Source organism: Bombina bombina, chromosome 6 (assembly GCF_027579735.1).
Source record: "Bombina bombina isolate aBomBom1 chromosome 6, aBomBom1.pri, whole genome shotgun sequence".
In the NCBI taxonomy this organism is placed as follows: domain Eukaryota; kingdom Metazoa; phylum Chordata; class Amphibia; order Anura; family Bombinatoridae; genus Bombina; species Bombina bombina.
In genome coordinates this window covers 462,100,310-462,126,468 of record NC_069504.1, presented here as the reverse complement: position 1 = coordinate 462,126,468, position 26,159 = coordinate 462,100,310, and the positions used below count along the sequence as shown (strand labels likewise).

The following is a 26,159-nucleotide window of genomic DNA, read 5'->3' as shown; positions in this document are numbered from 1 at the left end:
ACAGAGGAGAGGTCAAAAGACTTCAGCAGCCTCTCTGTCTTTTTGGTTAAAAAGCATAATTCATTTAGCTTATGAGACTGCTGGACAGCAGCCTCCTGAAGGGATTACAGCTCATTCTACTAGAGCTGTGGTTTTCACTTGGGCCTTTTTTAAATGTGGCTTCTGTTGAACAGATTTACAAGACGGAGTCTTGGTCTGCGCTTCATACTTTTCAAATTTAACAAATTTGATACCTTGCTTCTTCGGAGGCTATTTTTGGGAGAAAGGGTTTTTTACAGTCAGTGGTAACTTCCGTTTAAGTACCTGCCTTGTCCCTCCCATCATCCGTGTACTTTAGCTTTGGTATTGGTATTCCATAAGTAATGGATGATCCGTGGACTGGATACACTTAACAAGAGAAAACATAATTTATGCTTACCTGATAAATTTATTTCTCTTGTAGTGTATCCAGTCCACGGCCCGCCCTGTCACTTTAAGGCAGGTAATTTTTTCATTTGAACTACAGTCACCACTGCACCCTATGGTTTTTTCTTTCTCTGCATGTTTTCGGTCGAATGACTGAATATGGCAGTTAGGGGAGGAGCTATATAGCAGCTTTGCTGTGGGTGGACTCTTGCAGCTTCCTGTTGGGAAGGAGAATATATTCCATAAGTAATGGATGATCCGTGGACTGGATACACTAAAAGAGAAATAAATTTATCAGGTAAGCATAAATTATGTTTTTTCCACACGCTTCTTGCGACCCTCTTGACTATTTTGAATGAAACGCTTGATTGTTCGATGATCACGCTTCAGAAGCTTTGCAATTTTAAGAGTGCTGCATCCCTCTGCAAGATATCTCACTATTTTTGACTTTTCTGAGCCTGTCAAGTCCTTCTTTTGACCCATTTTGCCAAAGGAAAGGAAGTTGCCTAATAATTATGCACACCTGATATAGGGTGTTGATGTCATTAGACCACACCCCTTCTCATTACAGAGATGCACATCACCTAATATGCTTAATTGGTAGTAGGCTTTCGAGCCTATACAGCTTGGAGTAAGACAACATGCATAAAGAGGATGATGTGATCAAAATACTCATTTGCCTAATAATTCTGCACTCCCTGTATATAGCAGCTTTGCTGTAGTGCTCTTTGCCTCCTCCTGTTGGCCAGGAGTGATATTCCCACTAGTAAATGATGATTCTGTGGACTCACCATATCTTAGGAAAGAAACTAACATTTATCGTTGGTGCACTAACCTAGACCTACAGCGCTAATATCCAATATACAGGGAGTGCAGAATTATTAGGCAAGTTGTATTTTTGAGGATTAATTTTATTATTGAACAACAACCATGTTCTCAATGAACCCAAAAAACTCATTAATATCAAAGCTGAATAGTTTTGGAAGTAGTTTTTAGTTTGTTTTTAGTTATAGCTATTTTAGGGGGATATCTGTGTGTGCAGGTGACTATTACTGTGCATAATTATTAGGCAACTTAACAAAAAACAAATATATACCCATTTCAAATATTTATTTTTACCAGTGAAACCAATATAACATCTCAACATTCACAAATATACATTTCTGACATTCAAAAACAAAACAAAAACAAATCAGTGACCAATATAGCCACCTTTCTTTGCAAGGACACTCAAAAGCCTGCCATCCATGGATTCTGTCAGTGTTTTGATCTGTTCACCATCAACATTGCGTGCAGCAGCAACCACAGCCTCCCAGACACTGTTCAGAGAGGTGTACTGTTTTCCCTCCTTGTAAATCTCACATTTGATGATGGACCACAGGTTCTCAATGGGGTTCAGATCAGGTGAACAAGGAGGCCATGTCATTAGATTTTCTTCTTTTATACCCTTTCTTGCCAGCCACGCTGTGGAGTACTTGGACGCGTGTGATGGAGCATTGTCCTGCATGAAAATCATGTTTTTCTTGAAGGATGCAGACTTCTTCCTGTACCACTGCTTGAAGAAGGTGTCTTCCAGAAACTGGCAGTAGGACTGGGAGTTGAGCTTGACTCCATCCTCAACCCGAAAAGGCCCCACAAGCTCATCTTTGATGATACCAGCCCAAACCAGTACTCCACCTCCACCTTGCTGGCGTCTAAGTCGGACTGCAGCTCTCTGCCCTTTACCAATCCAGCCACGGGCCCATCCATCTGGCCCATCAAGACTCACTCTCATTTCATCAGTCCATAAAACCTTAGAAAAATCAGTCTTGAGATATTTCTTGGCCCAGTCTTGACGTTTCAGCTTGTGTGTCTTGTTCAGTGGTGGTCGTCTTTCAGCCTTTCTTACCTTGGCCATGTCTCTGAGTATTGCACACCTTGTGCTTTTGGGCACTCCAGTGATGTTGCAGCTCTGAAATATGGCCAAACTGGTGGCAAGTGGCATCTTGGCAGCTGCACGCTTGACTTTTCTCAGTTCATGGGGAGTTATTTTGCACTTTGGTTTTTCCACGCGCTTCTTGCGACCCTGTTGACTATTTTGAATGAAACGCTTGATTGTTCGATGATCATGCTTCAGAAGCTTTGCAATTTTAAGAGTGCTGCATCCCTCTGCAAGATATCTCACTATTTTTGACTTTTCTGAGTCTGTCAAGTCCTTCTTTTGACCCATTTTGCCAAAGGAAAGGAAGTTGCCTAATAATTATGCACACCTGATATAGGGTATAGATGTCATTAGACCACACCCCTTCTCATTACAGAGATGCACATCACCTAATATGCTTATTTGGTAGTAGGCTTTTGAGCCTATACAGCTTGGAGTAAGACAACATGCATAAAGAGGATAATGTGGTCAAAATACTCATTTGCCTAATAATTCTGCACTCCCTGTATATGTATATAAGTATATATATGTGTTTATATGTATGTATATACATATAGCGATATATAAACATACATACACATATATGTATATATATATATATATATATATATATATATATATATATATATATATAATATCCAAATTAGTGGAGAGAGACCTTTTCATCTTTACTTCTTTACTATCATAGTTTTAACCCATAATATGTACTTTCCAATTTCTAATCTCAGAAAATTTGATGCAGACCCTTAAAATAGTTATTTTAATACATTTTTGAAAGATAGATATGGAGAAAAGGAATAATCCTCCTTTGACTCCAAAAGTAAGGGAATTCAGCACTCTTTTAAATTTGAAACCATGGGCATTTATTTTTTAATTTCACTGTCATCCACTTGATACAGAGAAAACACCTGTGCAAAAGAGGCTACAAACTCATCAAGGCTAAAAGGTAGCTAGTAAATGCATACCCAAATTGTTACTTATTATATACAATGCCCTTCTACCTATAAAAATGCAAACCATTCATGTAAATATATAGGAAAATACATTCACATAACGAGGAGTTAAAAGTTAAAATATCAAAGGCATAAACTCTATAATTACAGCATAAACATATTCTTATAGTATATGAGCACTCAGGTCCTTTACAGACAGTCCCACTTTGTATAGGGAGAGGTGCACCTCGTAGTATTGAGGCCCATATCGGGAACTTAAAAGGCAAAGTCACCGTAGTTATAATGCCTGCTGACCGCATTTTTACCGAACTTAAAGGGACACTAAACCCACATTTTTTCTTTCATGATTCAGATAGAGCATGCTATTGTAAGCAACTTTATAATTTACTCCTATTATCAATTTTTTTCATTCTCTTGCTATCTTTATTTAAAAAAGCAGGAATATGATGCATAGGAGCCGGACCATTTTTGGTTGAGAACCTGGGTTATGCTTGCTTATTGGTGGGTAAATGTAAGTCTCCAATAAGCAAGCGCTATCCATGGTGCTGAACATAAAATGGGTTGACTGCTAAGATTTACATTCCTGCTTTTAAAATAACGATAGCAAGAGAATGAAGAAAAATTGATAATAGGAGTAAATTAGAAAGTTGCATCAAATGTCACGCTCTATCTGAATTATGAAAGAAAAAAAATTGGATTCAGTGTCCCTTTAAGGTTTATAGGCCTTTCCTTTTAAATCACTTAAATTACTTTATCCAGAGTTCTGAATATTTTATAGACAATGAATAATTTTTCTTAAGCAAACCACCACAATGTAATCTATATATATATATATATATATATATATATATATATATATATATATATATATATATATATATATACAGTATATACAGTATATATCTATCTATCTATATATATATTATATATATATATATATATATATACACATATAAACATAAATACACATACATACACATATTTAGACATGTATATATACATAATAGCCCTTTTCATTTAACTACCATTTTATTCAACTACCTTTTCATATACCATATAATAAAACCCATAGTTATTTTTTTATATTTATATAAATCATTTTTATTATATAATGTATATATAAGTGTAACACTTTATTTTAATGTATTTATGTTGTTTTTGGTGTAACTGTTAATTTAGCCCTAACCCTTTACATGAGGACTTCAGTCGCACTGACGCAACAAGCACAAATTTACTTTGCATTTGTGCGGTCGCGTTTACGTTCAACTTGTAATATGAGCGCAAATTAGCGTAGGCAAAATTTCAATATTGCATCATTAACATTAGCATGCCACTTGTAACCTAACCCTTAATGTTTTAAAAAATATACTTTTTTCTTTCTCTTAAATAACATTAGCCAAACTTATAGCTAAATCCACTGAGTCAATAATAATGAAATTTAGCATGCAGATAGATTTTATTGTCTAGTAGATTTTGTGTGTGTGTGTATGTAATCTTCAAATCCAGTAAGTGCATGTCTCTCTACTATTGTATATATATATATATATTTATTTATTTATTTATTATTATTATTATTATTATTCTTTATTTATAAAGTGCCAACAGATTCTGCAGCGCTTACTCATACTATATATATATATATACTGTATATTAGTGATATTAGTGAAGAGTAAATTAAATGAAACAACTTCCTCTCATATCATGCATGTATCTCTGTTCATCTACATGAAAAAAAAATGTAAAAGCATCTCATTTAATCATTTTCAACATATTTGGTAGTTTTGCATTACACAAATATATTCACATTAAGAAAAAATAGTAAGCTATTAGTTATACTATACAGGTGCATGAAGCCAAGGATATACATCTCAAACAGTTATAAATCAACCTATAAAATGTAAATTCAGCACCCTAGGGTACTGAGTAAGGTCAGTGTATGAAGAATGAATATTATGATAATAAATCTGCTTATGCAAATACAAATTGTGAATGCTCTTGTAATATTATGTACTTGAATGACTATAAACATTAACCATTAGAACCACTTGTGACATAAGATTATGTGAACTTATTTCGATGTTGTGACATAAAAGAGGCCCATACATATGGCAGCGACATCCCTATTTACACATATGATGGCAGAAACATATAAACAAAGAAATAAAATTGCAGCACATGCACATTTGAGATAAAACTGCTATGACACTGATAATTATTGCTAGGAGATAGAAAAACATGAATTTTGCTTAGAAGAGAGTCTCAGTTAATTAACATACTCATTCACAAGTCCGTTCCTACAATATCATTTCTAATACATGTGTTAAAATCTTCTGTTATTTTTTCAAAATTGTTTACTGAATTCTAAACATCATCGATGTCTTCAAGCCTATTTTTTCAACCAGTTGCCTCTAATCTGTTAGTGATGGTGTCACAAACAATATTCCCTGAGGCTATGGCTATTCATGTAACAAGCATATAAGCACATTACAGTTCAGCATTTACAAATGAACTTGGCAAATGTGGAAAATAACTCTCAAGATAATAAAGACATGCAAAAGTATGACCTTGCTGCATGTTTGTCTGGCTATTCATAACAGAAAAGAAAAAAAAAGAATAAATACTCTGAGAGTGCAGTGTCTTTAATTTATTCTCAGGGAGTATAGGAAGGATTCAGTTTTATATATTTAATGTGGCCTGTGCTTGAAGTAATAAGGAAAGAGGCATCAAGAAACTAGACATAAAGTAAGATTAGTCATGGAAATTGATCTTTTTTTTGTGGTTTATTAGAACAAGTATGGAAAAAAGAAAATGGCACTGCACAATGTTTCTTCTGTTAAGAAAGATTAGTGTTGCTTTAGCTCCTCTATATGCATACCAGGGACTTCACTTCAGGTGTATTTTTTTTTTTAAACATGGAGAGTTTTCTCTTTTCAAAGTTGATGTGAATTAAGATGGAGGTACAGTATGTGCTTCCAAACTGGTGAACAGATTTTAGAATTCTAATCTTTTAGTACTGAAATTCATTGGTAACAGACCCCAAAATGTCCCATTATTCATATTCACACAGTCTTAAAACAGACTCTTTCATGGTGCCACTACATATATCTATATGTGTGTGTGTATATATATATATATATGTATAAACAGAAGTATACACTAATTTGCTACATAATACAGTATAGTACTGTGAATTCAGATCTGTTAGATAGGTTATCAAATAGAGGTGTTTGCACAACATTATTGAAAACCTGTTTTGGTCATTTAACATTTGAACAAAATACATTAATTAAACATATGTAACCTACAAGTCCTTCAATAGGCCACGTGGCACATATAACTTTTATACTGGACTCACAGTGAAAGTATAAATCAACTATGTATGACAGAGAGTGGATTTGGTGTGAAGGAGTACAGATGTGTTAACCTAGAAACTATGGGCTAGATTACTATGGGAACCGTTATTTATCGCTCCTGCTCATGCGTTAACTGTGCACAACTTTGTCTTTTTGTGCGTGTTGAGTAACACACATATTGACATATTACAAAGTTGAAAGTAAAAAAAAATGTGTTCACACTGCTCACAAAAACCATAAATTAGAATATCCCATAATCTTCAATGGAGCACGAAAAGCAGAAAAAAAAAACTAATACTCGCACGCTAACCTACATTAGCCCCCTAATCTAAAACCCCCTAAACTGCCAAATAATGCACTCCAAAGTACCCTACTACACTATTAACCCCTAAATTGCCACACTTCACATCACAAACTGCCCCGCTACACTATTAACCTCTAAACTGCCACACCCCATATCACAAAGTACTCTGCTACACTATTAACCCCTAAACCACCACAATCCTAAGCCCAAAGTACCCACTAAGCTCCTAACAGCTAAACCCTCTAATACCCCTAGGGCTTTTGTAGGGCATAGCCCTAAAGTGATTTAGCTCTTTTTCACACAAAAATACAACCCCATTCTACAATAAAAGTAAGCCCCCAGTCCGGCAAAAAAAAGCCTATTAAAAATATCTACTCTTAAAATTGCCCTGATAAGTTTTTTTTTATTTTTATGTATAGTTAGGTTAATTTTTTGGAACTTAGGGGGTGTTAGGTTAGGGATGTTGGGGGTGGTGGCAGTAAGGAGGTTAGTGGGTAATATTGTAGCAGAGTAGTTTGCAAGGTGATGGTGTGGAGGTTTAGGGGTTAATAGTGTAGTGGAGTAGTTTGCGTTGTGGGGGTGTGGCGGATTAGGAGTAAATAGTGTAGTGGAGTAGTTTGCGATGTGGCGTTTGTGGCGGTTTTGGGGTTAATAGTATAGTGTTGGGTAACTTTTTCCTCAAGCCAAACTCTTTACATGATCTTTCAGTTCTCGTAAAAAGTTTGAGCGTAAATTGCGATTGCGTTCAAGCAATAGCATTTACTTTCAACTTGTAAAACGAGCACAAATTACCGCTCAACGTTGCCTATAAAAAAAAGGAGAGCACAAATTAAATTACCACAAGTTCACGTAAAGTAATTAATCTAGCCCAATATGTTTTGTGGGACTTAAAGGAACTTTGTAGTCTAAATTAAAATGCACATATTGGAGTGGTCTTCATGCTTTGAAGAAAAGGAAAAGTGAATGCTTCAAGGTCCAGATGTGACTCTCCTCCACAGGCTACCGGTTATCTTACCACAGACAAACTGAGCCACTTCACAAATAAGGAATTTACTCAAATATGAGAAGGCTATTAAAGGGACATAAAACACAAATGTGATCCAAATGTGATTTTAAACAACTTTCAATTTACTTCTATTATGTAATTTGTTTGTACTTTTGGTATCCTTTGTTGATAAGGATACCTAGGTAGGCTCAGGAGCTGCTGATTGGTTGCTGCACATATATGCTTTATGTTATTGGCTCACCCTGTGCTCTTACAAGCTCACTGTATTGATTTGCTGATTCTCCAACAAAGGATACTAAGAGAATGAAGCAAATTATCAATTGAAAAGTTGTTTAAAATTGTATCTGAATCACAAAAGAAAATTTTGGGGTTTCATGTCCCTTTAAGGACAGTGTGAACATGCATTAAATTAACATTCAAGGTCTAACCCTTATAAAAACATGGACATCCTAGTTTTTTTGTTCTACTATATCGTAAAAAAATGAAGATCCCAGCCAATATATAAGCCAAGAACAAATTTGTATAACTAATACTCACACATGACCAGTCTCATGGGCTACCACGAAGGCTGAAGAAAATCCATCTTCATGATTAAGTGTACAGCTACGTACAACATTGCACATTCCTGTGACTGGCGCATAACCTACAGAAGAACATAGAGTATGAAGTGACTACACAATAATTAGGAGTTTTGTGATTACATTATTACTTGACATTTCAAACATTGCACAGTAAAATGGTTTGACTTAATTAATACGGCATTTGCAATGCTTTCAAAGCTGTCTACTACATTGCAAACAAAATGTTATGGCTGGAACTAAAATACTGAACTATGGGTATAAATCATAAGGCTCAAATTAATGAATTATATTTATGTTTATTTCTTGTCCCGCAAATAAATTCCTAAAATTGTGAATAATTGTGTAGAATACAAGTTACTGTACTTATGTTGACATTTATACATTGATTTGCTCTTCTTGTTAAATAATATTAATTTACTTTTTTTTGTGTGTTTTAAGATGTGATTTCTATAAATTCATCACACAAATATAATTACTCCTAATTATAATAGCGATTGTGTAAATCATGTACCTTAATGTGTTTATAGTGCATTTTTCTTCACAGTTTTAGCATGCACAATAATATGATGGACATGCATTTTTTTTAAAGAAAAGTACATGACTGGACCTTAGGGACTGATTGCTCATTAGCTAATAAGCAAAACTACTGCTTTATTGATGGACAGTAAAACGCTTCATGAATATAAATTTAAAATAATCATTTTTTTCAATACAGGAACATTTGACATAAAGGGGAAAAATGATATTACATTTTAAAATGCCTTAGTCACAATAAACAAAACTAAAAACTAAAAACAACTTTGCAGTCAGTTTAATATAAAAAATCACTAACATTTCAACTTTAATAGATTCTGTCATCACACAAATGTAAATGTGTTAATAATGTGTCAAATTAATCAAACCAGTCTATTAAATAAGCCATTCTCAGAATCAAAACTTTCAAAAACAGACCTACAAGATACTTAGGCCCTGATGTTAAAAGCATCATGGCAATGGAGATATTTTAAAAAGGAATCCGCTGTGAGATCATATTTGACGGCGAAATGTTAAAAAGGGCTGAATTCAGTTTGAAGGCAGTATTGCCGAGACGCGTTTTACTACACATTTCTGAGGGATGCTTTTCTGATACTGGCAGAGTTTTAAAACATTAAAGGTGTAGTGCAAATGATCCCTTTACACAGTATTGTATGGAAAACCTAATTTATGCTTACCTGATAAATTAATTTCTTTCAGGCAGGTGGTGAGAGTCCACAATCCATTATTCATGGAAATTACACTAAAACGTATGTGAACACCCCTACTGATTATTGAGTTCACGTGTTTCATCCACACTGCTAGCTGGTGCATAAAATCTAGCACACAGCCATGAAATCTCCATAGACAAACACTGGCAGTACAATGACTTCATATGTGGCACTGTCATAAGATGCCACAAGTTAGTTTGTGAAATTTCTGCCTACTAGATCTGCCCTTGTCAACTGTGATGACAAGGGTAGAGCAACAACCCATCCACATAAACTCACAGAGCATGACTGCCGAATGCTTAAGTGCATAAAGTGTAAAAATTGCCCATCATCTGTTGCATCACTCACTACAGAATCCCAAACTGCCAGTGGAAGCAACATCAGTACAAAAACTGTGTGTGTACAGCTTTATGAAATGGGTTTCCATGACTAAGCAGTTGTATACAAGCCTGACAAGCATTGCTGGAGTGGTGTAAAGCCGGCCGCCACTGAATTCTGGAGCAGTAGAAACATGTTCTCTGGAGTGATAAATCATGATTCACTATCTGATACTCTGATGAAAGAATCTTAGTGTAGTCGGTGCCTGGAGAATGGCTACCTAATGGAATGCATAGTGCCTACTGTAAAGTTTGGTATAGGAGGGATAATGTTTTTGGGCTGGTTTTTAGAGTTTGGGCTAGACCCCTCAGTTCCAGTAAAGGATCATCCTAATGCTACAGGAAACAAAGACATTTTTGGCAAATGGGTGCTTCCAACTTTGGGGCAACAATTTAGGGAAGATGCTTTCCTTTTCCAGTATGACTCTGCCCTTGTGCACACAGTGAGATCCATGTAGACATGGTTTGAAAGTTTGGCATGGGCACTCTACTGGCCTGCACTGAGCCCCTGACCTCAACCCCATTGAACACCTTTAGGATGAACTGGAATGTTGAAAGCAATCCAGACCTTCTTGTACAACATCAGTGCCTGACCTCACAAATGTTTTTTTTGCAGAATGGGCACAAATTCCCACAGACACACTACAAAATCCTGTGGAAAACCTTCCCAGAAAAGTGGAGGCTGTTATAACCTTGAGGGGGGGAGCGTTAACTCCATATTAATGCCCATGGTTTTGGAATAGAATGTAAAACAATCTCATATAGGTATAGTGGTCAGGTGCCCACATACTTTTGGTCATATAGTGTATTTGCAGTTACCACATTTAATATTAAATATAAATTTTCAAAGTGGGTACACAGTGTCACGTAAGGGAATGTTATGATGAAAGACTGTGTAGAAACTTATATAACTACTTTTGCATTTAGAGGAGCCACACCAAGCAAAGAGGTTATCTTACAAAAAGGTGATATAGTAAATGTTCTCTATTTCAAAACTAAAACAAGAGACCCCATAAGTAACATCTAGTGGAATCCCTTTATTTCTAAGATAGGCAAAATAAGCACTATAGAAAGTAACTACCTAGAATCATATGCATTCTGTTCACTTGTTTCACTGTATTGTCAACATGGCTATGCTGTTTCAATATATATCTATATATATAACACAGCTTTAACCTATGATTACTTGTATTATGTGAAATGTAAATCATGTTGGTGGAGACACTGGCCCCTAGTTATCAAGCCGTCAACCTCAAATACGCTGGAATTCCGCACTGTATTTGTGGCGAGGCTGATTTGCATTAGTTATCAAGCCCTGCTGCCGGGCAAAAGTAGAATATAGTGACGTAAGCTTCGATCCGCCGGACTCAGTCCGACACAGATCGATTCTTACGTCACTCCAGATGTTCCGCACACAAGTTCGGCACAATCTGACTACTTTTGCTAGTTATCAAATGACTAGCAGGTACGCTCGACACTTTTCCGGCCCAGCGTACCTGGTTTTCAATCCGCCGCCCTGGAGGCTGGGGAACCCATAGGAATCAATGGGAGTCTGACCATAGCGAAAGTTCATGTTTGCTGCTGCTCGACATCCCATTGATTCCTATGGGAAACCTCTGCACCTAACACGTCGCTCCCGGACCCCGCCGCAACCTACATAATACATATTAACCCCCAATCTGCCCCCCCTACACTGTCGCAACTAAATAAAGCCGTGAAAACCAGCGTTAGAGGCTCCTAACGCTGGTTTTAGGCTACCTCCGGTATTTGGAGTCACTCAATAAAGGGTCTAACGCACACTTTTCAGCCGCGACTTTTCCATACCGCAGATCCCCTTACGTAAATTGCGTATCCTATCTTTTCAATGGGATTTTTATAACTCCGGTATTTAGAGTCGTGTCTAAAGTGAGCGTTAGAAATCTAACGACAAAACTCCAGCCGCAGGAAAAAAGTCAGTAGTTAAGAGCTTTCTGGGCTAACGCCGGTTTATAAAGCTCTTAACTACTGTACTCTAAAGTACACTAACACCAATAAACTACCTATGTACCCCTAAAACGAGGTCCCCCCACATCGCCGCAACTCGATTAATTTTTTTTAACCCCTAATCTGCCGACCGCCAACTACGTTATCCTTATGTACCCCTAATCTGCTGCCCCTAACACCGCCGACCACTATATTATATTTATTAACCCCTAATCTGCCCCCCACAATGTCGCCGCCAGCTACCTACACTTATTAACCCCTAATCTGCTGACAGCAAAGCACCGCCACCTACGTTATCCTTATGTACCCCTAATCTGCTGCCCCTAACACCGCCGACCCCTATATTATATTTATTAACACCTAATCTGCCCCCTCAATGTCGCCTCCACCTGCCTACACTTATTAACCCCTAATCTGCCACTCCGTAAACCGCCGCTACTTACATTATCCCTATGTACCCCTAATCTGCTGCCCCTAACACCGCTGACCCCTATATTATATTTATTAACCCCTAATCTGCCCCCTCAACGTCGCCTCCACCTGCCTACACTTATTAACCCCTAATCTGCCGAGCGGACCGCACCGCTATTATAATAAAGTTATTAACCCCTAATCCGCCTCACTAACCCTATAATAAATAGTATTAACCCCTAACCTGCCCTCCCTAACATCGCCGACACCTAACTTCAATTATTAACCCCTAATCTGCCGACCGGAGCTCACCGCTATTCTAATAAATGTATTAACCCCTAAAGCTAAGTCTAACCCTAACACTAAAACCCCCCTAAATTAAATATAATTTTAATCTAACTAAATTAATTAACTCTTATTAAATAAATTATTCCTATTTAAAGCTAAATACTTACCTGTAAAATAAATCCTAATATAGCTACAATATAAATTATAATTACATTGTAGATATTTTAGGATTAATATTTATTTTACAGGCAACTTTGTAATTATTTTAACGAGGTACAATAGCTATTAAATAGTTAAGAACTATTTAATAGCTACCTAGTTAAAATAATTACAAAATTACCTGTAAAATAAATCCTAACCTAAGTTACAATTAAACCTAACACTATACTATCATTAAATTAATTAAATAAAATACCTATAATTACCTACAATTAAACGTAACACTACACTATGAATACATTAATTAAATACAATATCTACAAATAACTACAATGAAATAAACTAACTAAAGTACAAAAAATAAAAAAGAACTAAGTTACAAAAAATAAAAAAATATTTACAAACATAAGAAAAATATTACAACAATTTTAAACTAATTACACCTACTCTAAGCCCCCTAATAAAATAACAAAGACCCCCAAAATAAAAAATGCCCTACCCTATTCTAAATTACTAAAGTTCAAAGCTCTTTTACCTTACCAGCCCTGAACAGGGCCCTTTGCGGGGCATGCCCCAAGAAGTTCAGCTCTTTTGCCTGTAAAAAAAACCATACAATACCCCCCCCAACATTACAACCCACCACCCACATACCCCTAATCTAACCCAAACCCCCCTTAAATAAACCTAACACTAAGTCCCTGAAGATCATCCTACCTTGTCTTCACCTCACAAGGTATCACTGATTCGTCCTGGCTCCAAAATCTTCATCCAACCCAAGCGGGGGCTGGTGATCCATCATCCGGTGGCTGAAGAGGTCCAGAAGAGGCTCCAAAGTCTTCATCCTATCCGGGAAGAAGAGGCGATCCGGACCGGCAACCATCTTGATCCAAGCGGCATCTTCTATCTTCATCCGATGACGACCGGCTCCATCCTGAAGACCTCCACCGCGGACCCATCTTCTTCCGGCGACGTCCAACTGAAGAATGACGGTTCCTTTAAGGGACGTCATCCAAGATGGCGTCCCTCAAATTCCGATTGGCTGATAGGATTCTATCAGCCAATCGGAATTAAGGTAGGAATATTCTGATTGGCTGATGGAATCAGCCAATCAGAATCAAGTTCAATCCGATTGGCTGATCCAATCAGCCAATCAGATTGAGCTCGCATTCTATTGGCTGATCGGAACAGCTAATAGAATGCGAGCTCAATCTGATTGGCTGATTGGATCAGCCAATCGGATTGAACTTGATTCTGATTGGCTGATTCCATCAGCCAATCAGAATATTCCTACCTTAATTCCGATTGGCTGATAGAATCCTATCAGCCAATCGGAATTCGAGGGACGCCATCTTGGATGACGTCCCTTAAAGGAACCGTCATTCTTCAGTTGGATGTCGCCGGAAGAAGATGGGTCCGCGGTGGAGGTCTTCAGAATGGAGCCGGTCGTCATCGGATGAAGATAGAAGATGCCGCTTGGATCAAGATGGTTGCGGGTCCAGATCGCCTCTTCTTCCCGGATAGGATGAAGACTTTGGAGCCTCTTCTGGACCTCTTCAGCCACCGGATGATGGATCGCCAGCCCCCGCTTGGGTTGGATGAAGATTTTGGAGCCAGGACGGATCGGTGATACCTGGTGAGGTGAAGACAAGGTAGGATGATCTTCAGGGGCTTAGTGTTAGGTTTATTTAAGGGGGTTTGGGTTAGATTAGGGGTATGTGGGTGGTGGGTTGTAATGTTGGGGGGGGTATTGTATTTTTTTTTTGCAGGCAAAAGAGCTGAACTTCTTGGGGCATGCCCCGCAAAGGGCCCTGTTCAGGGCTGGTAAGGTAAAAGAGCTTTGAACTTTAGTAATTTAGAATAGGGTAGGGCATTTTTTATTTTGGGGGTCTTTGTTATTTTATTAGGGGGCTTAGAGTAGGTGTAATTAGTTTAAAATTGTTGTAATATTTTTCTTATGTTTGTAAATATTTTTTTATTTTTTGTAACTTAGTTCTTTTTTATTTTTTGTACTTTAGTTAGTTTATTTCATTGTAGTTATTTGTAGGAATTGTATTTAATTTATTTATTGATAGTGTAGTGTTAGGTTTAATTGTAGGTAATTGTAGGTATTTTATTTAATTAATTTAATGATAGTATAGTGTTAGGTTTAATTGTAACTTAGGTTAGGATTTATTTTACAGGTAATTTTGTAATTATTTTAACTAGGTAACTATTAAATAGTTCTTAACTATTTAATAGCTATTGTACATGGTTAAAATAATTACAAAGTTGCCTGTAAAATAAATATTAATCCTAAAATAGCTATAATATAATTATAATTTATATTGTAGCTATATTAGGATTTATTTTACAGGTAAGTATTTAGCTTTAAATAGGAATAATTTATTTAATAAGAGATAATTAATTTCGTTAGATGTAAATTATATTTAACTTAGGGGGGTGTTAGTGTTAGGGTTAGACTTAGCTTTAGGGGTTAATACATTTATTAGAATAGCGGTGAGCTCCAGTCGGCAGATTAGGGGTTAATAATTGAAGTTAGGTGTCGGCAATGTTAGGGAGGGCAGATTAGGGGTTAATACTATTTATTATAGGGTTAGTGAGGCGGATTAGGGGTTAATAACTTTATTATAGTAGCTCTCAGGTCCGCTCGGCAGATTAGGGGTTAATAAGTGTAGGCAGGTGGAGGCGACGTTGTGGGGGGCAGATTAGGGGTTAATAAATATAATATAGGGGTCGGCGATGTTAGGGCAGCAGATTAGGGGTACATAGGGATAATGTAAGTAGCGCGGTTTACGGAGCGGCAGATTAGGGGTTAATAATAATATGCAGGGGTCAGCGATAGCGGGGGCAGCAGATTAGGGGTTAATAAGTGTAAGGCTAGGGGTGTTTAGACTCGGGGTACATGTTAGGGTGTTAGGTGCAGACGTAGGAAGTGTTTCCGCATAGCAAACAATGGGGCTGCGTTAGGAGCTGAACGCGGCTTTTTTGCAGGTGTTAGGTTTTTTTTCAGCTCAAACAGCCCCATTGTTTTCTATGGGGGAATCGTGCACAAGCACGTTTTTGAGGCTGGCCGCTTGCGTAAGCAACTCTGGTATCGAGAGTTGAAGCTGCGTTAAATATGCTCTACGCTCCTTTTTTGGAGCCTAACGCAGCCTTTATGTGGACTCTCAATACCAGAGTTATTTTTATGGTGCGGCCAGAAAAAAGCCGGCGTTAGCTTTTCGGGTCGTTGCCGACAAAACTCCAAATCTAGCCGTAAATTATTCCTATTTAAAATTAAATACTTACCTGTAAAATAAACCCTAAGATAGCTACAATGTAATTAATAATTACATTGTAGCTATTTTAGGATTTATATTTATTTTACAGGTAACTTTGTATTTATTTTAGCTAGTTAGAATAGTTATTAAATAGTTATTAACTATTTAATAACTACATAGCTAAAAGAAATACAAAATTACCTGTAAAATAAATTCTAACCTAAGTTACAATTAAACCTAACACTACACTATCATTAAATTAATTAAATAAATTACCTACAAATAACTACAATTAAATACAATTAAATAAACTAACTAAAGTACAAAAAATAAAAAAAAATAAGTTACAAACATTTAAAAAATATTACAACAATTTTAAACTACTTACACCTAATCTAAGCCCCCTAATAAAATAACAAAGCCCCCCAAAATAAAAAAATGCCCTACTCTATTCTACATTAAAAAGTTAACTGCTCTATTACCTTACCAGCCCTTAAAAGGGCCTTTTGCGGGGCATGCCCCAAAGAAATCGGCTCTTTTGCCTGTAAAATAAAAATACCACCCCCAACATTAAAACCCACCACCCACATACCCCTACTCTAACCCAAACCCCCCCTTAAATAAACCTAACACTACCCCCCTGAAGATCATCCTACCTTTAGCCGTCTTCAGCCAGCCGACCACCGATGGAACAGAAGAGGACATCCGCAGCGGCCGAAGTCATCATCCAAGGGGCGCTGAAGAAGTCTTCCATCCGATTGAAGTCATCATCCAGGCGGCGTCTTCAATCTTCATCCATCCGGAGCTGAGCGGAGCCATCTTCAGATGAGCCGACGCGGAGCCATCTTCTTCCACCGACGACTTCCCGACGAATGACGGTTCCTTTAAGTGACGTTATCCAAGATGGAGTCCCTCGAATTCCGATTGGCTGATAGGATTCTATCAGCCAATCGGAATTAAGGTAGGAAAAATCTGATTGACTGATTTAATCAGCCAATCAGATTGAAGTTCAATCTGATTGGCTGATCCAATCAGCCAATCAGATTGAGCTTGCATTCTATTGGCTGATCGGAACAGCCAATAGAATGCAAGCTCAATCTGATTGGCTGATTAAATCAGCCAATAAGATTTTTCCTACCTTAATTCCTATTGGCTGATAGAATCATATCAGCCAATCGGAATTCGAGGGACGCCATCTTGGATAACATCACTTAAAGGAACCGTCATTCGCCGGGAAGTCATCGGTGGAAGAAGATGGCTCCGCGTCGGCTCGTCTGAAGATGGCTCCGCTCCGCTCCGGATGGATGAAGATTGAAGACGCCGACCGGATGAAGACTTCAATCGGATGGAAGACTTCTTCAGCGCCCCTTGGATGATGACTTCAATCGGATGGAAGACTTCTTCAGCGCCCCTTGGATGATGACTTCGGCTGCTGCGGATGTCCTCTTATGTTCCATCGGTGGTCGGCTGGCTGAAGACGGCTAAAGGTAGGATGATCTTCAGGGTTGTAGTGTTAGGTTTATTTAAGGGGGGGTTTGGGTTAGAGTAGGGGTATGTGGGTGGTGGGTTTTAATGTTGGGGGGGGTTGTATTTTTATTTTATAGGCAAAAGAACTGATTTCTTTGGGGCATGCCCCGCAAAAGGCCCTTTTAAGGGCTGGTAAGGTAATAGAGCTGTTAACTGTTTAATGTAGAATAGGGTAGAGCATTTTTTTATTTTGGGGGGCTTTGTTATTTTATTAGGGGGCTTAGATTAGGTGTAAGTAGTTTAAAATTGTTGTAATATTTTTTAAATGTTTGTAACTTATTATTTTTTTATTTTTTGTAACTTATTTTTTTTTTTTGTACTTTAGTTAGTTTATTTAATTGTAGTTATTTGTAGGTAATTTATTTAATTAATTTAATGATAGTGTAGTGTTAGGTTTAATTGTAACTTAGGTTAGGATTTATTTTACAGGTAAATTTGTATTTCTTTTAGCTAGGTAGTTATTAAATAGTTAATAACTATTTAATAACTATTCTAACTAGCTAAAATAAATACAAAGTTACCTGTAAAATAAATATAAATCCTAAAATAGCTACAATGTAATTATTAATTACATTGTAGCTATCTTAGGGTTTATTTTACAGGTAAGTATTTAGTTTTAAATAGGAATAATTTAGTTAATGATAGTGTAGTGATAGGTGTAATTGTAACTTAGGTTAGTTTTTATTTTACAGGTAAATTTGTATTTATTTTAACTTGGTAGCTATTAAATAGTTAATAACTATTTAATAGCTATTGTACCTAGTTAAAATAAATTGAAATTTGCCTGTAAAATAAAAATAAATCCTAAGATAGCTACAATATAATTATTATTTATATTGTAGCTATATTAGGCCTAGATTTAGAGTTCGGCGGTAGCCGTCAAAACCAGCGTTAGAGGCTCCTAACGCTGGTTTTGGCCGCCCGCTGGTATTTGGAGTCAGTGATTAAAGGGTCTAACGCTCACTTTGCAGCCGCGACTTTTCCATATCGCAGATCCCCCTACGCCATTTGCGTATCCTATCTTTTCAATGGGATCTTTCTAACGCCGGTATTTAGAGTCGTTTCTGCAGTGAGCGTTAGAGCTCTAACGACAAGATTCCAGCCGCCTGAAAAAAGCAGGAGTTAAGAGCTTTCTGGCTAACGCCGGTTTATAAAGCTCTTAACTACTGTACCCTAAAGTACACTAACACCCATAAACTACCTATGTACCCCTAAACCGAGCTCCCCCCACATCGCCGCCACTCGATTAAAAATTTTAACCCCTAATCTTCCGACCGCCACCTACGTTATACTTATGTACCCCTAATCTGCTGCCCCTAACCCCGCCGACCCCTATATTACATTTATTAACCCCTAATCTGCCCCCCACAACATCGCCGCCAGCTACTTACAATAATTAACCCCTAATCTTCCGACCGCAAAGCGCCGCCACCTACGTTATCCCTATGTACCCCTAATCTGCTGCCCCTAACACCGCCTGACCCCTATATTATATTTATTAACCCCTAATCTGCCCCCCTCAACGTCGCCGACACCTACCTACACTTATTAACCCCTAATCTGCCGAGCGGACCTGAGCGCTACTATAATAAAGTTATTAACCCCGAATCCGCCTCACTAACCCTATCATAAATAGTATTAACCCCTAATCTGCCCTCCCTAACATCGCCGACACCTACCTTCAATTATTAACCCCTAATCTGACGACCGGGTGCTCACCGCTATTCTAATAAATGTATTAACCCCTAAAGCTAAGTCTAACCCTAACACTAACACCCCCCTAACTTAAATATAATTTTAATCTAACGAAATAAATTAACTCTTATTAAATAAATTAATCCTATTTAAAGCTAAATACTTACCTGTAAAATAAACCCTAATATAGCTACAATATAAATTATAATTATATTATAGCTATTTTAGGATTAATATTTATTTTACAGGTAACTTTGTATTTATTTTAACTAGGTACAATAGCTATTAAATAGTTAAGAACTATTAATAGTTACCTAGTTAAAATAATAACAAATTTTACCTGTAAAATAAATCCTAACCTAGGATATAATTAAACCTAACACTACCCTATCAATAAATAATTAAATAAACTACCTACAATTACCTACAATTAACCTAACACTACACTATCAATAAATTAAATAAACACAATTGCTACAAATAAATACAATTACCCCACCCCCAACATTACAACCCACCACCCACATACCCCTAATCTAACCCAAACCCCCCTTAAATAAACCTAACACTAATCCCCTGAAGATCTTCCTACCTTGTCTTCACCATCCAGGTATCACCAATCCGTCCTGGTTCCAAGATCTTCATCCAACCCAAGCGGGGGTTGGCGATCCATAATCCGGTGCTGAAGAGGTCCAGAAGAGGCTCCAAAGTCTTCATCCTATCCGGGAAGAAGAGGCGATCCGGACCGGCAACCATCTTGATCCAAGCGGCATCTTCTATCTTCATCCGATGACGACCGGCTCCATCCTGAAGACCTCCACCGCGGACCCATCTTCTTCCGGCGACGTCCAACTGCAGAATGACGGTTCCTTTAAGGGACGTCATCCAAGATGGCGTCCCTCGAATTCCGATTGGCTGATAGGATTCTATCAGCCAATCGGAATTAAGGTAGGAATATTCTGATTGGCTGATGGAATCAGCCAATCAGAATCAAGTTCAATCCGATTGGCTGATCCAATCAGCCAATCAGATTGAGCTCGCATTCTATTGGCTGTTCCGATCAGCCAATAGAATGCGAGCGCAATCTGATTGGCTGATTGGATCAGCCAATCGGATTGAACTTGATTCTGATTGGCTGATTCCATCAGCCAATCAGAATATTCCTACCTTAATTCCGATTGGCTGATAGAATCCTATCAGCCAATCGGAATTCGAGGGACGCCATCTTGGATGATGTCCCTTAAAGGAACCGTCATTCTGCAGTTGGACGTCGCCGGAAGAAGATCGGGTCCGCGGTGGAGGTCTTCAGGATGGAGCCGGTCGTCATCGGATGAAGATAGAAGATGCCGCTTGGATCAAGATGGTTGCCGGTCCGGATCGCCTCTTCTTCCCGGATAGGATGAAGACTTTGGAGCCTCTTCTGGACCTCTTCAGCACCGGATTATGGATCGCCAACCCCCGCTTGGGTTGGGATGAAGATCTTGGAACCAGGACGGATCGGTGATACCTGGATGGTGAAGACAAGGTAGGAAGATCTTCAGGGGGATTAGTGTTAGGTTTATTTAAGGGGGGTTTGGTTAGATTAGGGGTATGTGGGTGGTGGGTTGTAATGTTGGGGGGGGGGGTATTGTATGTTTTTTTTTTACAGGCAAAAGAGCTGAACTTCTTGGGGCATGCCCCGCAAAGGGCCCTGTTCAGGGCTGGTAAGGTAAAAGAGCTTGTAACTTTTTAATTTAGAATAGGGTAGGGAATTTATTATTTTGGGGGGGGGGCTTTGTTATTTTATTAGGGGGCTTAGAGTATGGTGGTAATTAGTTTAAAATTGTTTGTAATATTTTTCTTATGTTTGTAAATATTTTTTTATTTTCTGTAACTTAGTTCTTTTTTATTTTTTGTACTTTAGCTAGTTTATTTAATTGTATTTATTTGTAGCAATTGTGTTTATTTAATTTATTGATAGTGTAGTGTTAGGTTAATTGTAGGTAATTGTAGGTAGTTTATTTAATTATTTTATTGATAGGGTAGTGTTAGGTTTAATTATAACTTAGGTTAGGATTTATTTTACAGGTAAATTTGTTATTATTTTAACTAGGTAACTATTAAATAGTTCTTAACTATTTAATAGCTATTGTACCTAGTTAAAATAAATACAAAGTTACCTGTAAAATAAATATTAATCCTAAAATAGCTATAATATAATTATAATTTATATTGTAGCTATATTAGGGTTTATTTTACAGGTAAGTATTTAGCTTTAAATAGGATTAATTTATTTAATAAGAGTTAATTTATTTCGTTAGATTAAAATTATATTTAAGTTAGGGGGGTGTTAGTGTTAGGGTTAGACTTAGCTTTAGGGGTTAATACATTTATTAGAATAGCGGTGAGCTCCGGTCGTCAGATTAGGGGTTAATAATTGAAGGTAGGTGTCGGCGATGTTAGGGAGGGCAGATTAGGGGTTAATACTATTTATGATAGGGTTAGTGAGGCGGATTCGGGGTTAATAACTTTATTATAGTCGCGCTCAGGTCCGCTCGGCAGATTAGGGGTTAATAAGTGTAGGCAGGTGTCGGCGACGTTGTGGGGGGCAGATTAGGGGTTAATAAATATAACATAGGGGTCGGCGATGTTAGGGCAGCAGATTAGGGGTACATAGGGATAACGTAGGTTGCGGCGGTTTACGGAGCGGAAGATTAGGGGTTAATAATAATATGCAGGGGTCAGCGATAGCGGGAGTGGCAGATTAGGGGTTAATAAGTGTAAGGTTAGGGGTGCTTAGACTCGGGGTACATGTTAGAGTGTTAGGTGCAGACGTAGGAAGTGTTTCCCCATAGGAAACAATGGGGCTGCGTTAGGAGCTGAACGCTGCTTTTTTGCAGGTGTTAGGGTTTTTTTTCAGCTCAAACAGTCCCATTGTTTTCCTATGGGGGGAATCGTGCACGAGCACGTTTTTGATGCCGGGCCGCGTCCGTAAGCATCTCTGGTATCGAGAGTTGCATTTTGCGGTAAAAATGCCCTACGCTCCTTTATTGGAGCCTAACGCAGCATTTGTTTTAACTCTCGATACCAGAGTTAAATTTATGGTGCGGCCCAGAAAAAAGCCCGCGGAGCGTTAACAGCCCTTTTCATTACCGCCGAACTCTAAATCTAGGCCTTAGGCTTTATTTTAAAGGTAAGTATTTAGTTTTAAATAGGATTAATTTAGTTAATAAGAGTTTTAATATTTAGATGTATTTAATTAATTTTAAGTTAGGGGGGGTGTTAGGGTTAGACTTAGGTTTAGGGGTTAATAATTTTATTAAAGTTGGCGGCGGGTAGTAGGGGGGGCAGGATAGGGGTATAATAAATGTCTTATAGGTGCGACGGTGGGTAGGGGGGGCGAGATTAGGGGTTAATAAGTTTAATATAGGTGGCGGCGGGGTCCGGGAGCGGCGGTTTAGGGGTTAAACAATTTATTTAGTTGCGGGGCCCGGGATCGGCAGGATAGGGGTTAATAAATTTATTATAGGTGGCGGCGGTATGGGGGGTCAGGATAGGGGTTACTAGGTATAATGTAGGTGGCAGTGGGCTCCGGGAGCGGCGGTTTAGGGGTTAATACATTTATTATAGTTGCGGCGGGGTCTAGGAGCGGCGGTTTAGGGGTTAATAACTTTATTTAGTTGCGGGGGGCTCCGGGGGTGCCGGTATAGGGGGTAGAACAGTGTAGTTTAGTGTGGGTGCTTAGTGACAGGCCCCAAGGCAGAACATACAGTGATCTGAGATGTCATCGCAGAAAATGCATCATGTCTGCAGAAAGGGCAAGACACATGCAGGAACTGTTAGTGCTTTAACTTTGCAGCACTGCTCCACATCAGGCTGTTCTCTTCAAAGAGAGCTGTGCTCTGGCTGTATTGTGTAGGTATTCCTTAAGACAGCGCATCAAAAGCAAAGTGCTGTTTAAAGTGAACAGTCAAATATGCAGTAAAGCTGCAAAGCAGCAGCCTATTGATTGAGACTGGCTCTCAGATTGTTTCAATCCCGAACCCGCTAGCCTTTCAGTCTGCTGTTTTTTTCTAAATATAAGCTAGTTCTTATGAGCAATGCAACCTTTTTTATTATTAGCATTTCTATGTTAGACCAAGAGAAAAGGAAACCAATTTATTCAAGAGACTTTTTACAATTTTTTTTTTTGTCTGCAGCTAATTTGCAATCCAATTTTCAACTGCTGAAATATATTATAAAAAAACTTAACTCCAGTTAATCAAAACATTGCATTTCAACTGGTGATTTAGTGTAACTGGTCTAATTTAAAATGGATTTTTTATTTAAAAATAACCTGCAGAAAAATTTTCACTTAAAAAATCTCATTGCAGAAAGTTGAAAAAAATGTTCTGCCTCTGGGGTGACAGGCTAGCAATAAATCTGGGGAAAAAGCTGAAGAGCAGCGAGATTGGATGAGGTTGATAACTATCACAGTCCGCTGCTCATCGGGCCCCGTACTGTGGTGCGCAGCTTTTTGACAAATTTATTGATAACTTTGGCGAGATTATTCAGGTCTGCGGCGGCGATGGTAGGCGAGCTTAGGCGGGCGTATTGGGCCGGCGAAGCAGGTAAGTAGAAAACGTTGTGATAACTAGGCCTCACTGAGTATACAGAAAAAATGCTGCCTTTTAGTTTTTGTGGCTGTCTCAAGATTCCATTGCCTCTGGTGTTCCCGACACCTCTGTGCTAATTGGTGAGATGTTCTTAAGCAATTCTTAGTTCTTGTTCTTTGGGAATTCACTTTGGGAATTTGTATTGCACCAGAGAAACCACTGGAATCTAGAATTATTACTTCAACAGAGAATCTATTTTAACTGCAACTTTTTTAAATAAAGCTTAAAGTTTAATTATCAAAATCTGCCTTAGTTCCATCAGGCTGATGTAGGAAAATATATTGTATTGCTCCAGATTAGCTGCTTGGTTATTTACGTAGTTACTTTCTAAGCTCATATTTAAAGAATTTTGTTAAAATGATAAATTAATGGGAAGAGCCAATTATTCTTGATGGTCGACCTTACTAGCAGGAATCTTTCTTGTACCGCTATTATTGAATAGGTAATACAGGCTTTTACTGCCTTAACCCCTTGAGTGCTAACATGACTCTGAGCCGTTGCAGAGAGTTTCCCACTCAGGTGCTAATGACGGGCTCAGTAGCCGACGCTAGCACTCTCTCCATCTTGAGGGAGATGATCTGGGGGCTCCCACCCGCTCCTACGCCAGCCGATCGGGCCTGTATAGTGACAGGCATCTCCAGGGCTTCACATTTTGCGTGTGACGTCACGCGCAATGACCGTGATGAAGTCACAGCGCAACTTTATTTAAAAATTACAATAACAAGTATAGGGAAAGGGGTCATGCTGCTTAGAAGCCTCTATCTCAGGCATCTAAGCACTACAGGACCCCCAAGACCCACAGTTGGAAAGGTAATCACCTTACCTTTCCAATGGTGTACGACTTGGGATCTGAACAAAAAAAAAAGTATAAAAAATATATATTTAAATTCTTTTTTAAAAAAAAAAAAAAATTAAATCAGCTTAGCACCCAGGTGGAAAGTGCTTAGCACTCAAAGGGTTAAAGGGACATGAAACCCATATGTTTTCTTTCATGATTCAAACATAGCAAACAATTTTAAACAACTTTCCAATTTATTAAAATTTTCTTATTCTCTTGGTATCCTTTGTTGAACAAGCAGCAATGCACTACTGGGAGCTAGCTGAACTCATCTGGTGAGCCAACAACAGAGGCATATATGTGCAGCCACCAATCGGCAGCTAGCTCCCAGCAGTGCTTTGCTGCTCCTTAGCTCACCTAGGTATGCTTTTCAACAAATGATATATACACATATTAACACATAAATATATATGTATATAATCATATACATATATATTTACATTGCTGTCTGTTATGAACACACAGGGTAACACCTCACTGCCACCAACTTTAAGACCTCAAAACTGCCTAGTGCAGTTGTTTTTTAATTAAAAAAAAGCAAGCATTTTTTAAAATTAAAAACTACAATTCCCTCTATTTTGAGGGGCATTTGTGGCACTTTTAGAAAATAAACCAGAGATCTAATTTCTGGTTAATTTTTGTAGCGCTAATTGCTACTCGCGAGCTTGCTGTAGGCAATAACCAGCACTTATATATAAATCAGAAATGTGATTAGGTAGTTGAATAAGTAAACTAAAAATATAGGAAAAAAATCAAGACAACTGTTTAAGCTTTGCAATAGCAAGACACAAAAGCAAGATTTTTACAAGGGCAATAGGAGATAGGAGGGCATTATGAATTCCGCTTGCTTGCCATTACTGTAGGTAAAAAATCCAACCACGTCTCAGAAATACCCAGAATGCCTAAGGACCAGCACTTTGTTTCATGTCCGCAAGGTCTCCAAGGACCATTTTATACTAGGCAAGACTACTTTCTATACAATACAGACATACCATATTTTACAATTGCAAACATTATATTAACCATGTTTTAAGAATATTTTAGTAAGGAGTAATAATTGTTTTCCACTTTGCAAGCAGTTCTCTTTCATGCGCAAGATATAATGTCTTCAGCATGTCACACAATATAGATGTTAATGGCGATAACACCCACTAAGACATATAGGTGAGACAAATGCTCAGTAGATTAAATCCTCTCACCTTCAAAGACAGACCCATTGG

General features: G+C 38.0%; 1 protein-coding gene across 1 annotated transcript in view; it reads right to left on the bottom strand.

Annotated features, from left to right (window-relative positions):
* Nucleotides 1–26,159, bottom strand: part of LOC128663085 (A disintegrin and metalloproteinase with thrombospondin motifs 2-like) — a 914,348-nt gene that overhangs the window by 255,185 nt on the left and 633,004 nt on the right. The window contains exon 7 of the mRNA XM_053717234.1: nucleotides 8,480–8,585. Coding sequence (XP_053573209.1) covers nucleotides 8,480–8,585 — 106 coding nt within the window. The remainder of the gene's footprint in view (nucleotides 1–8,479; nucleotides 8,586–26,159) is intronic.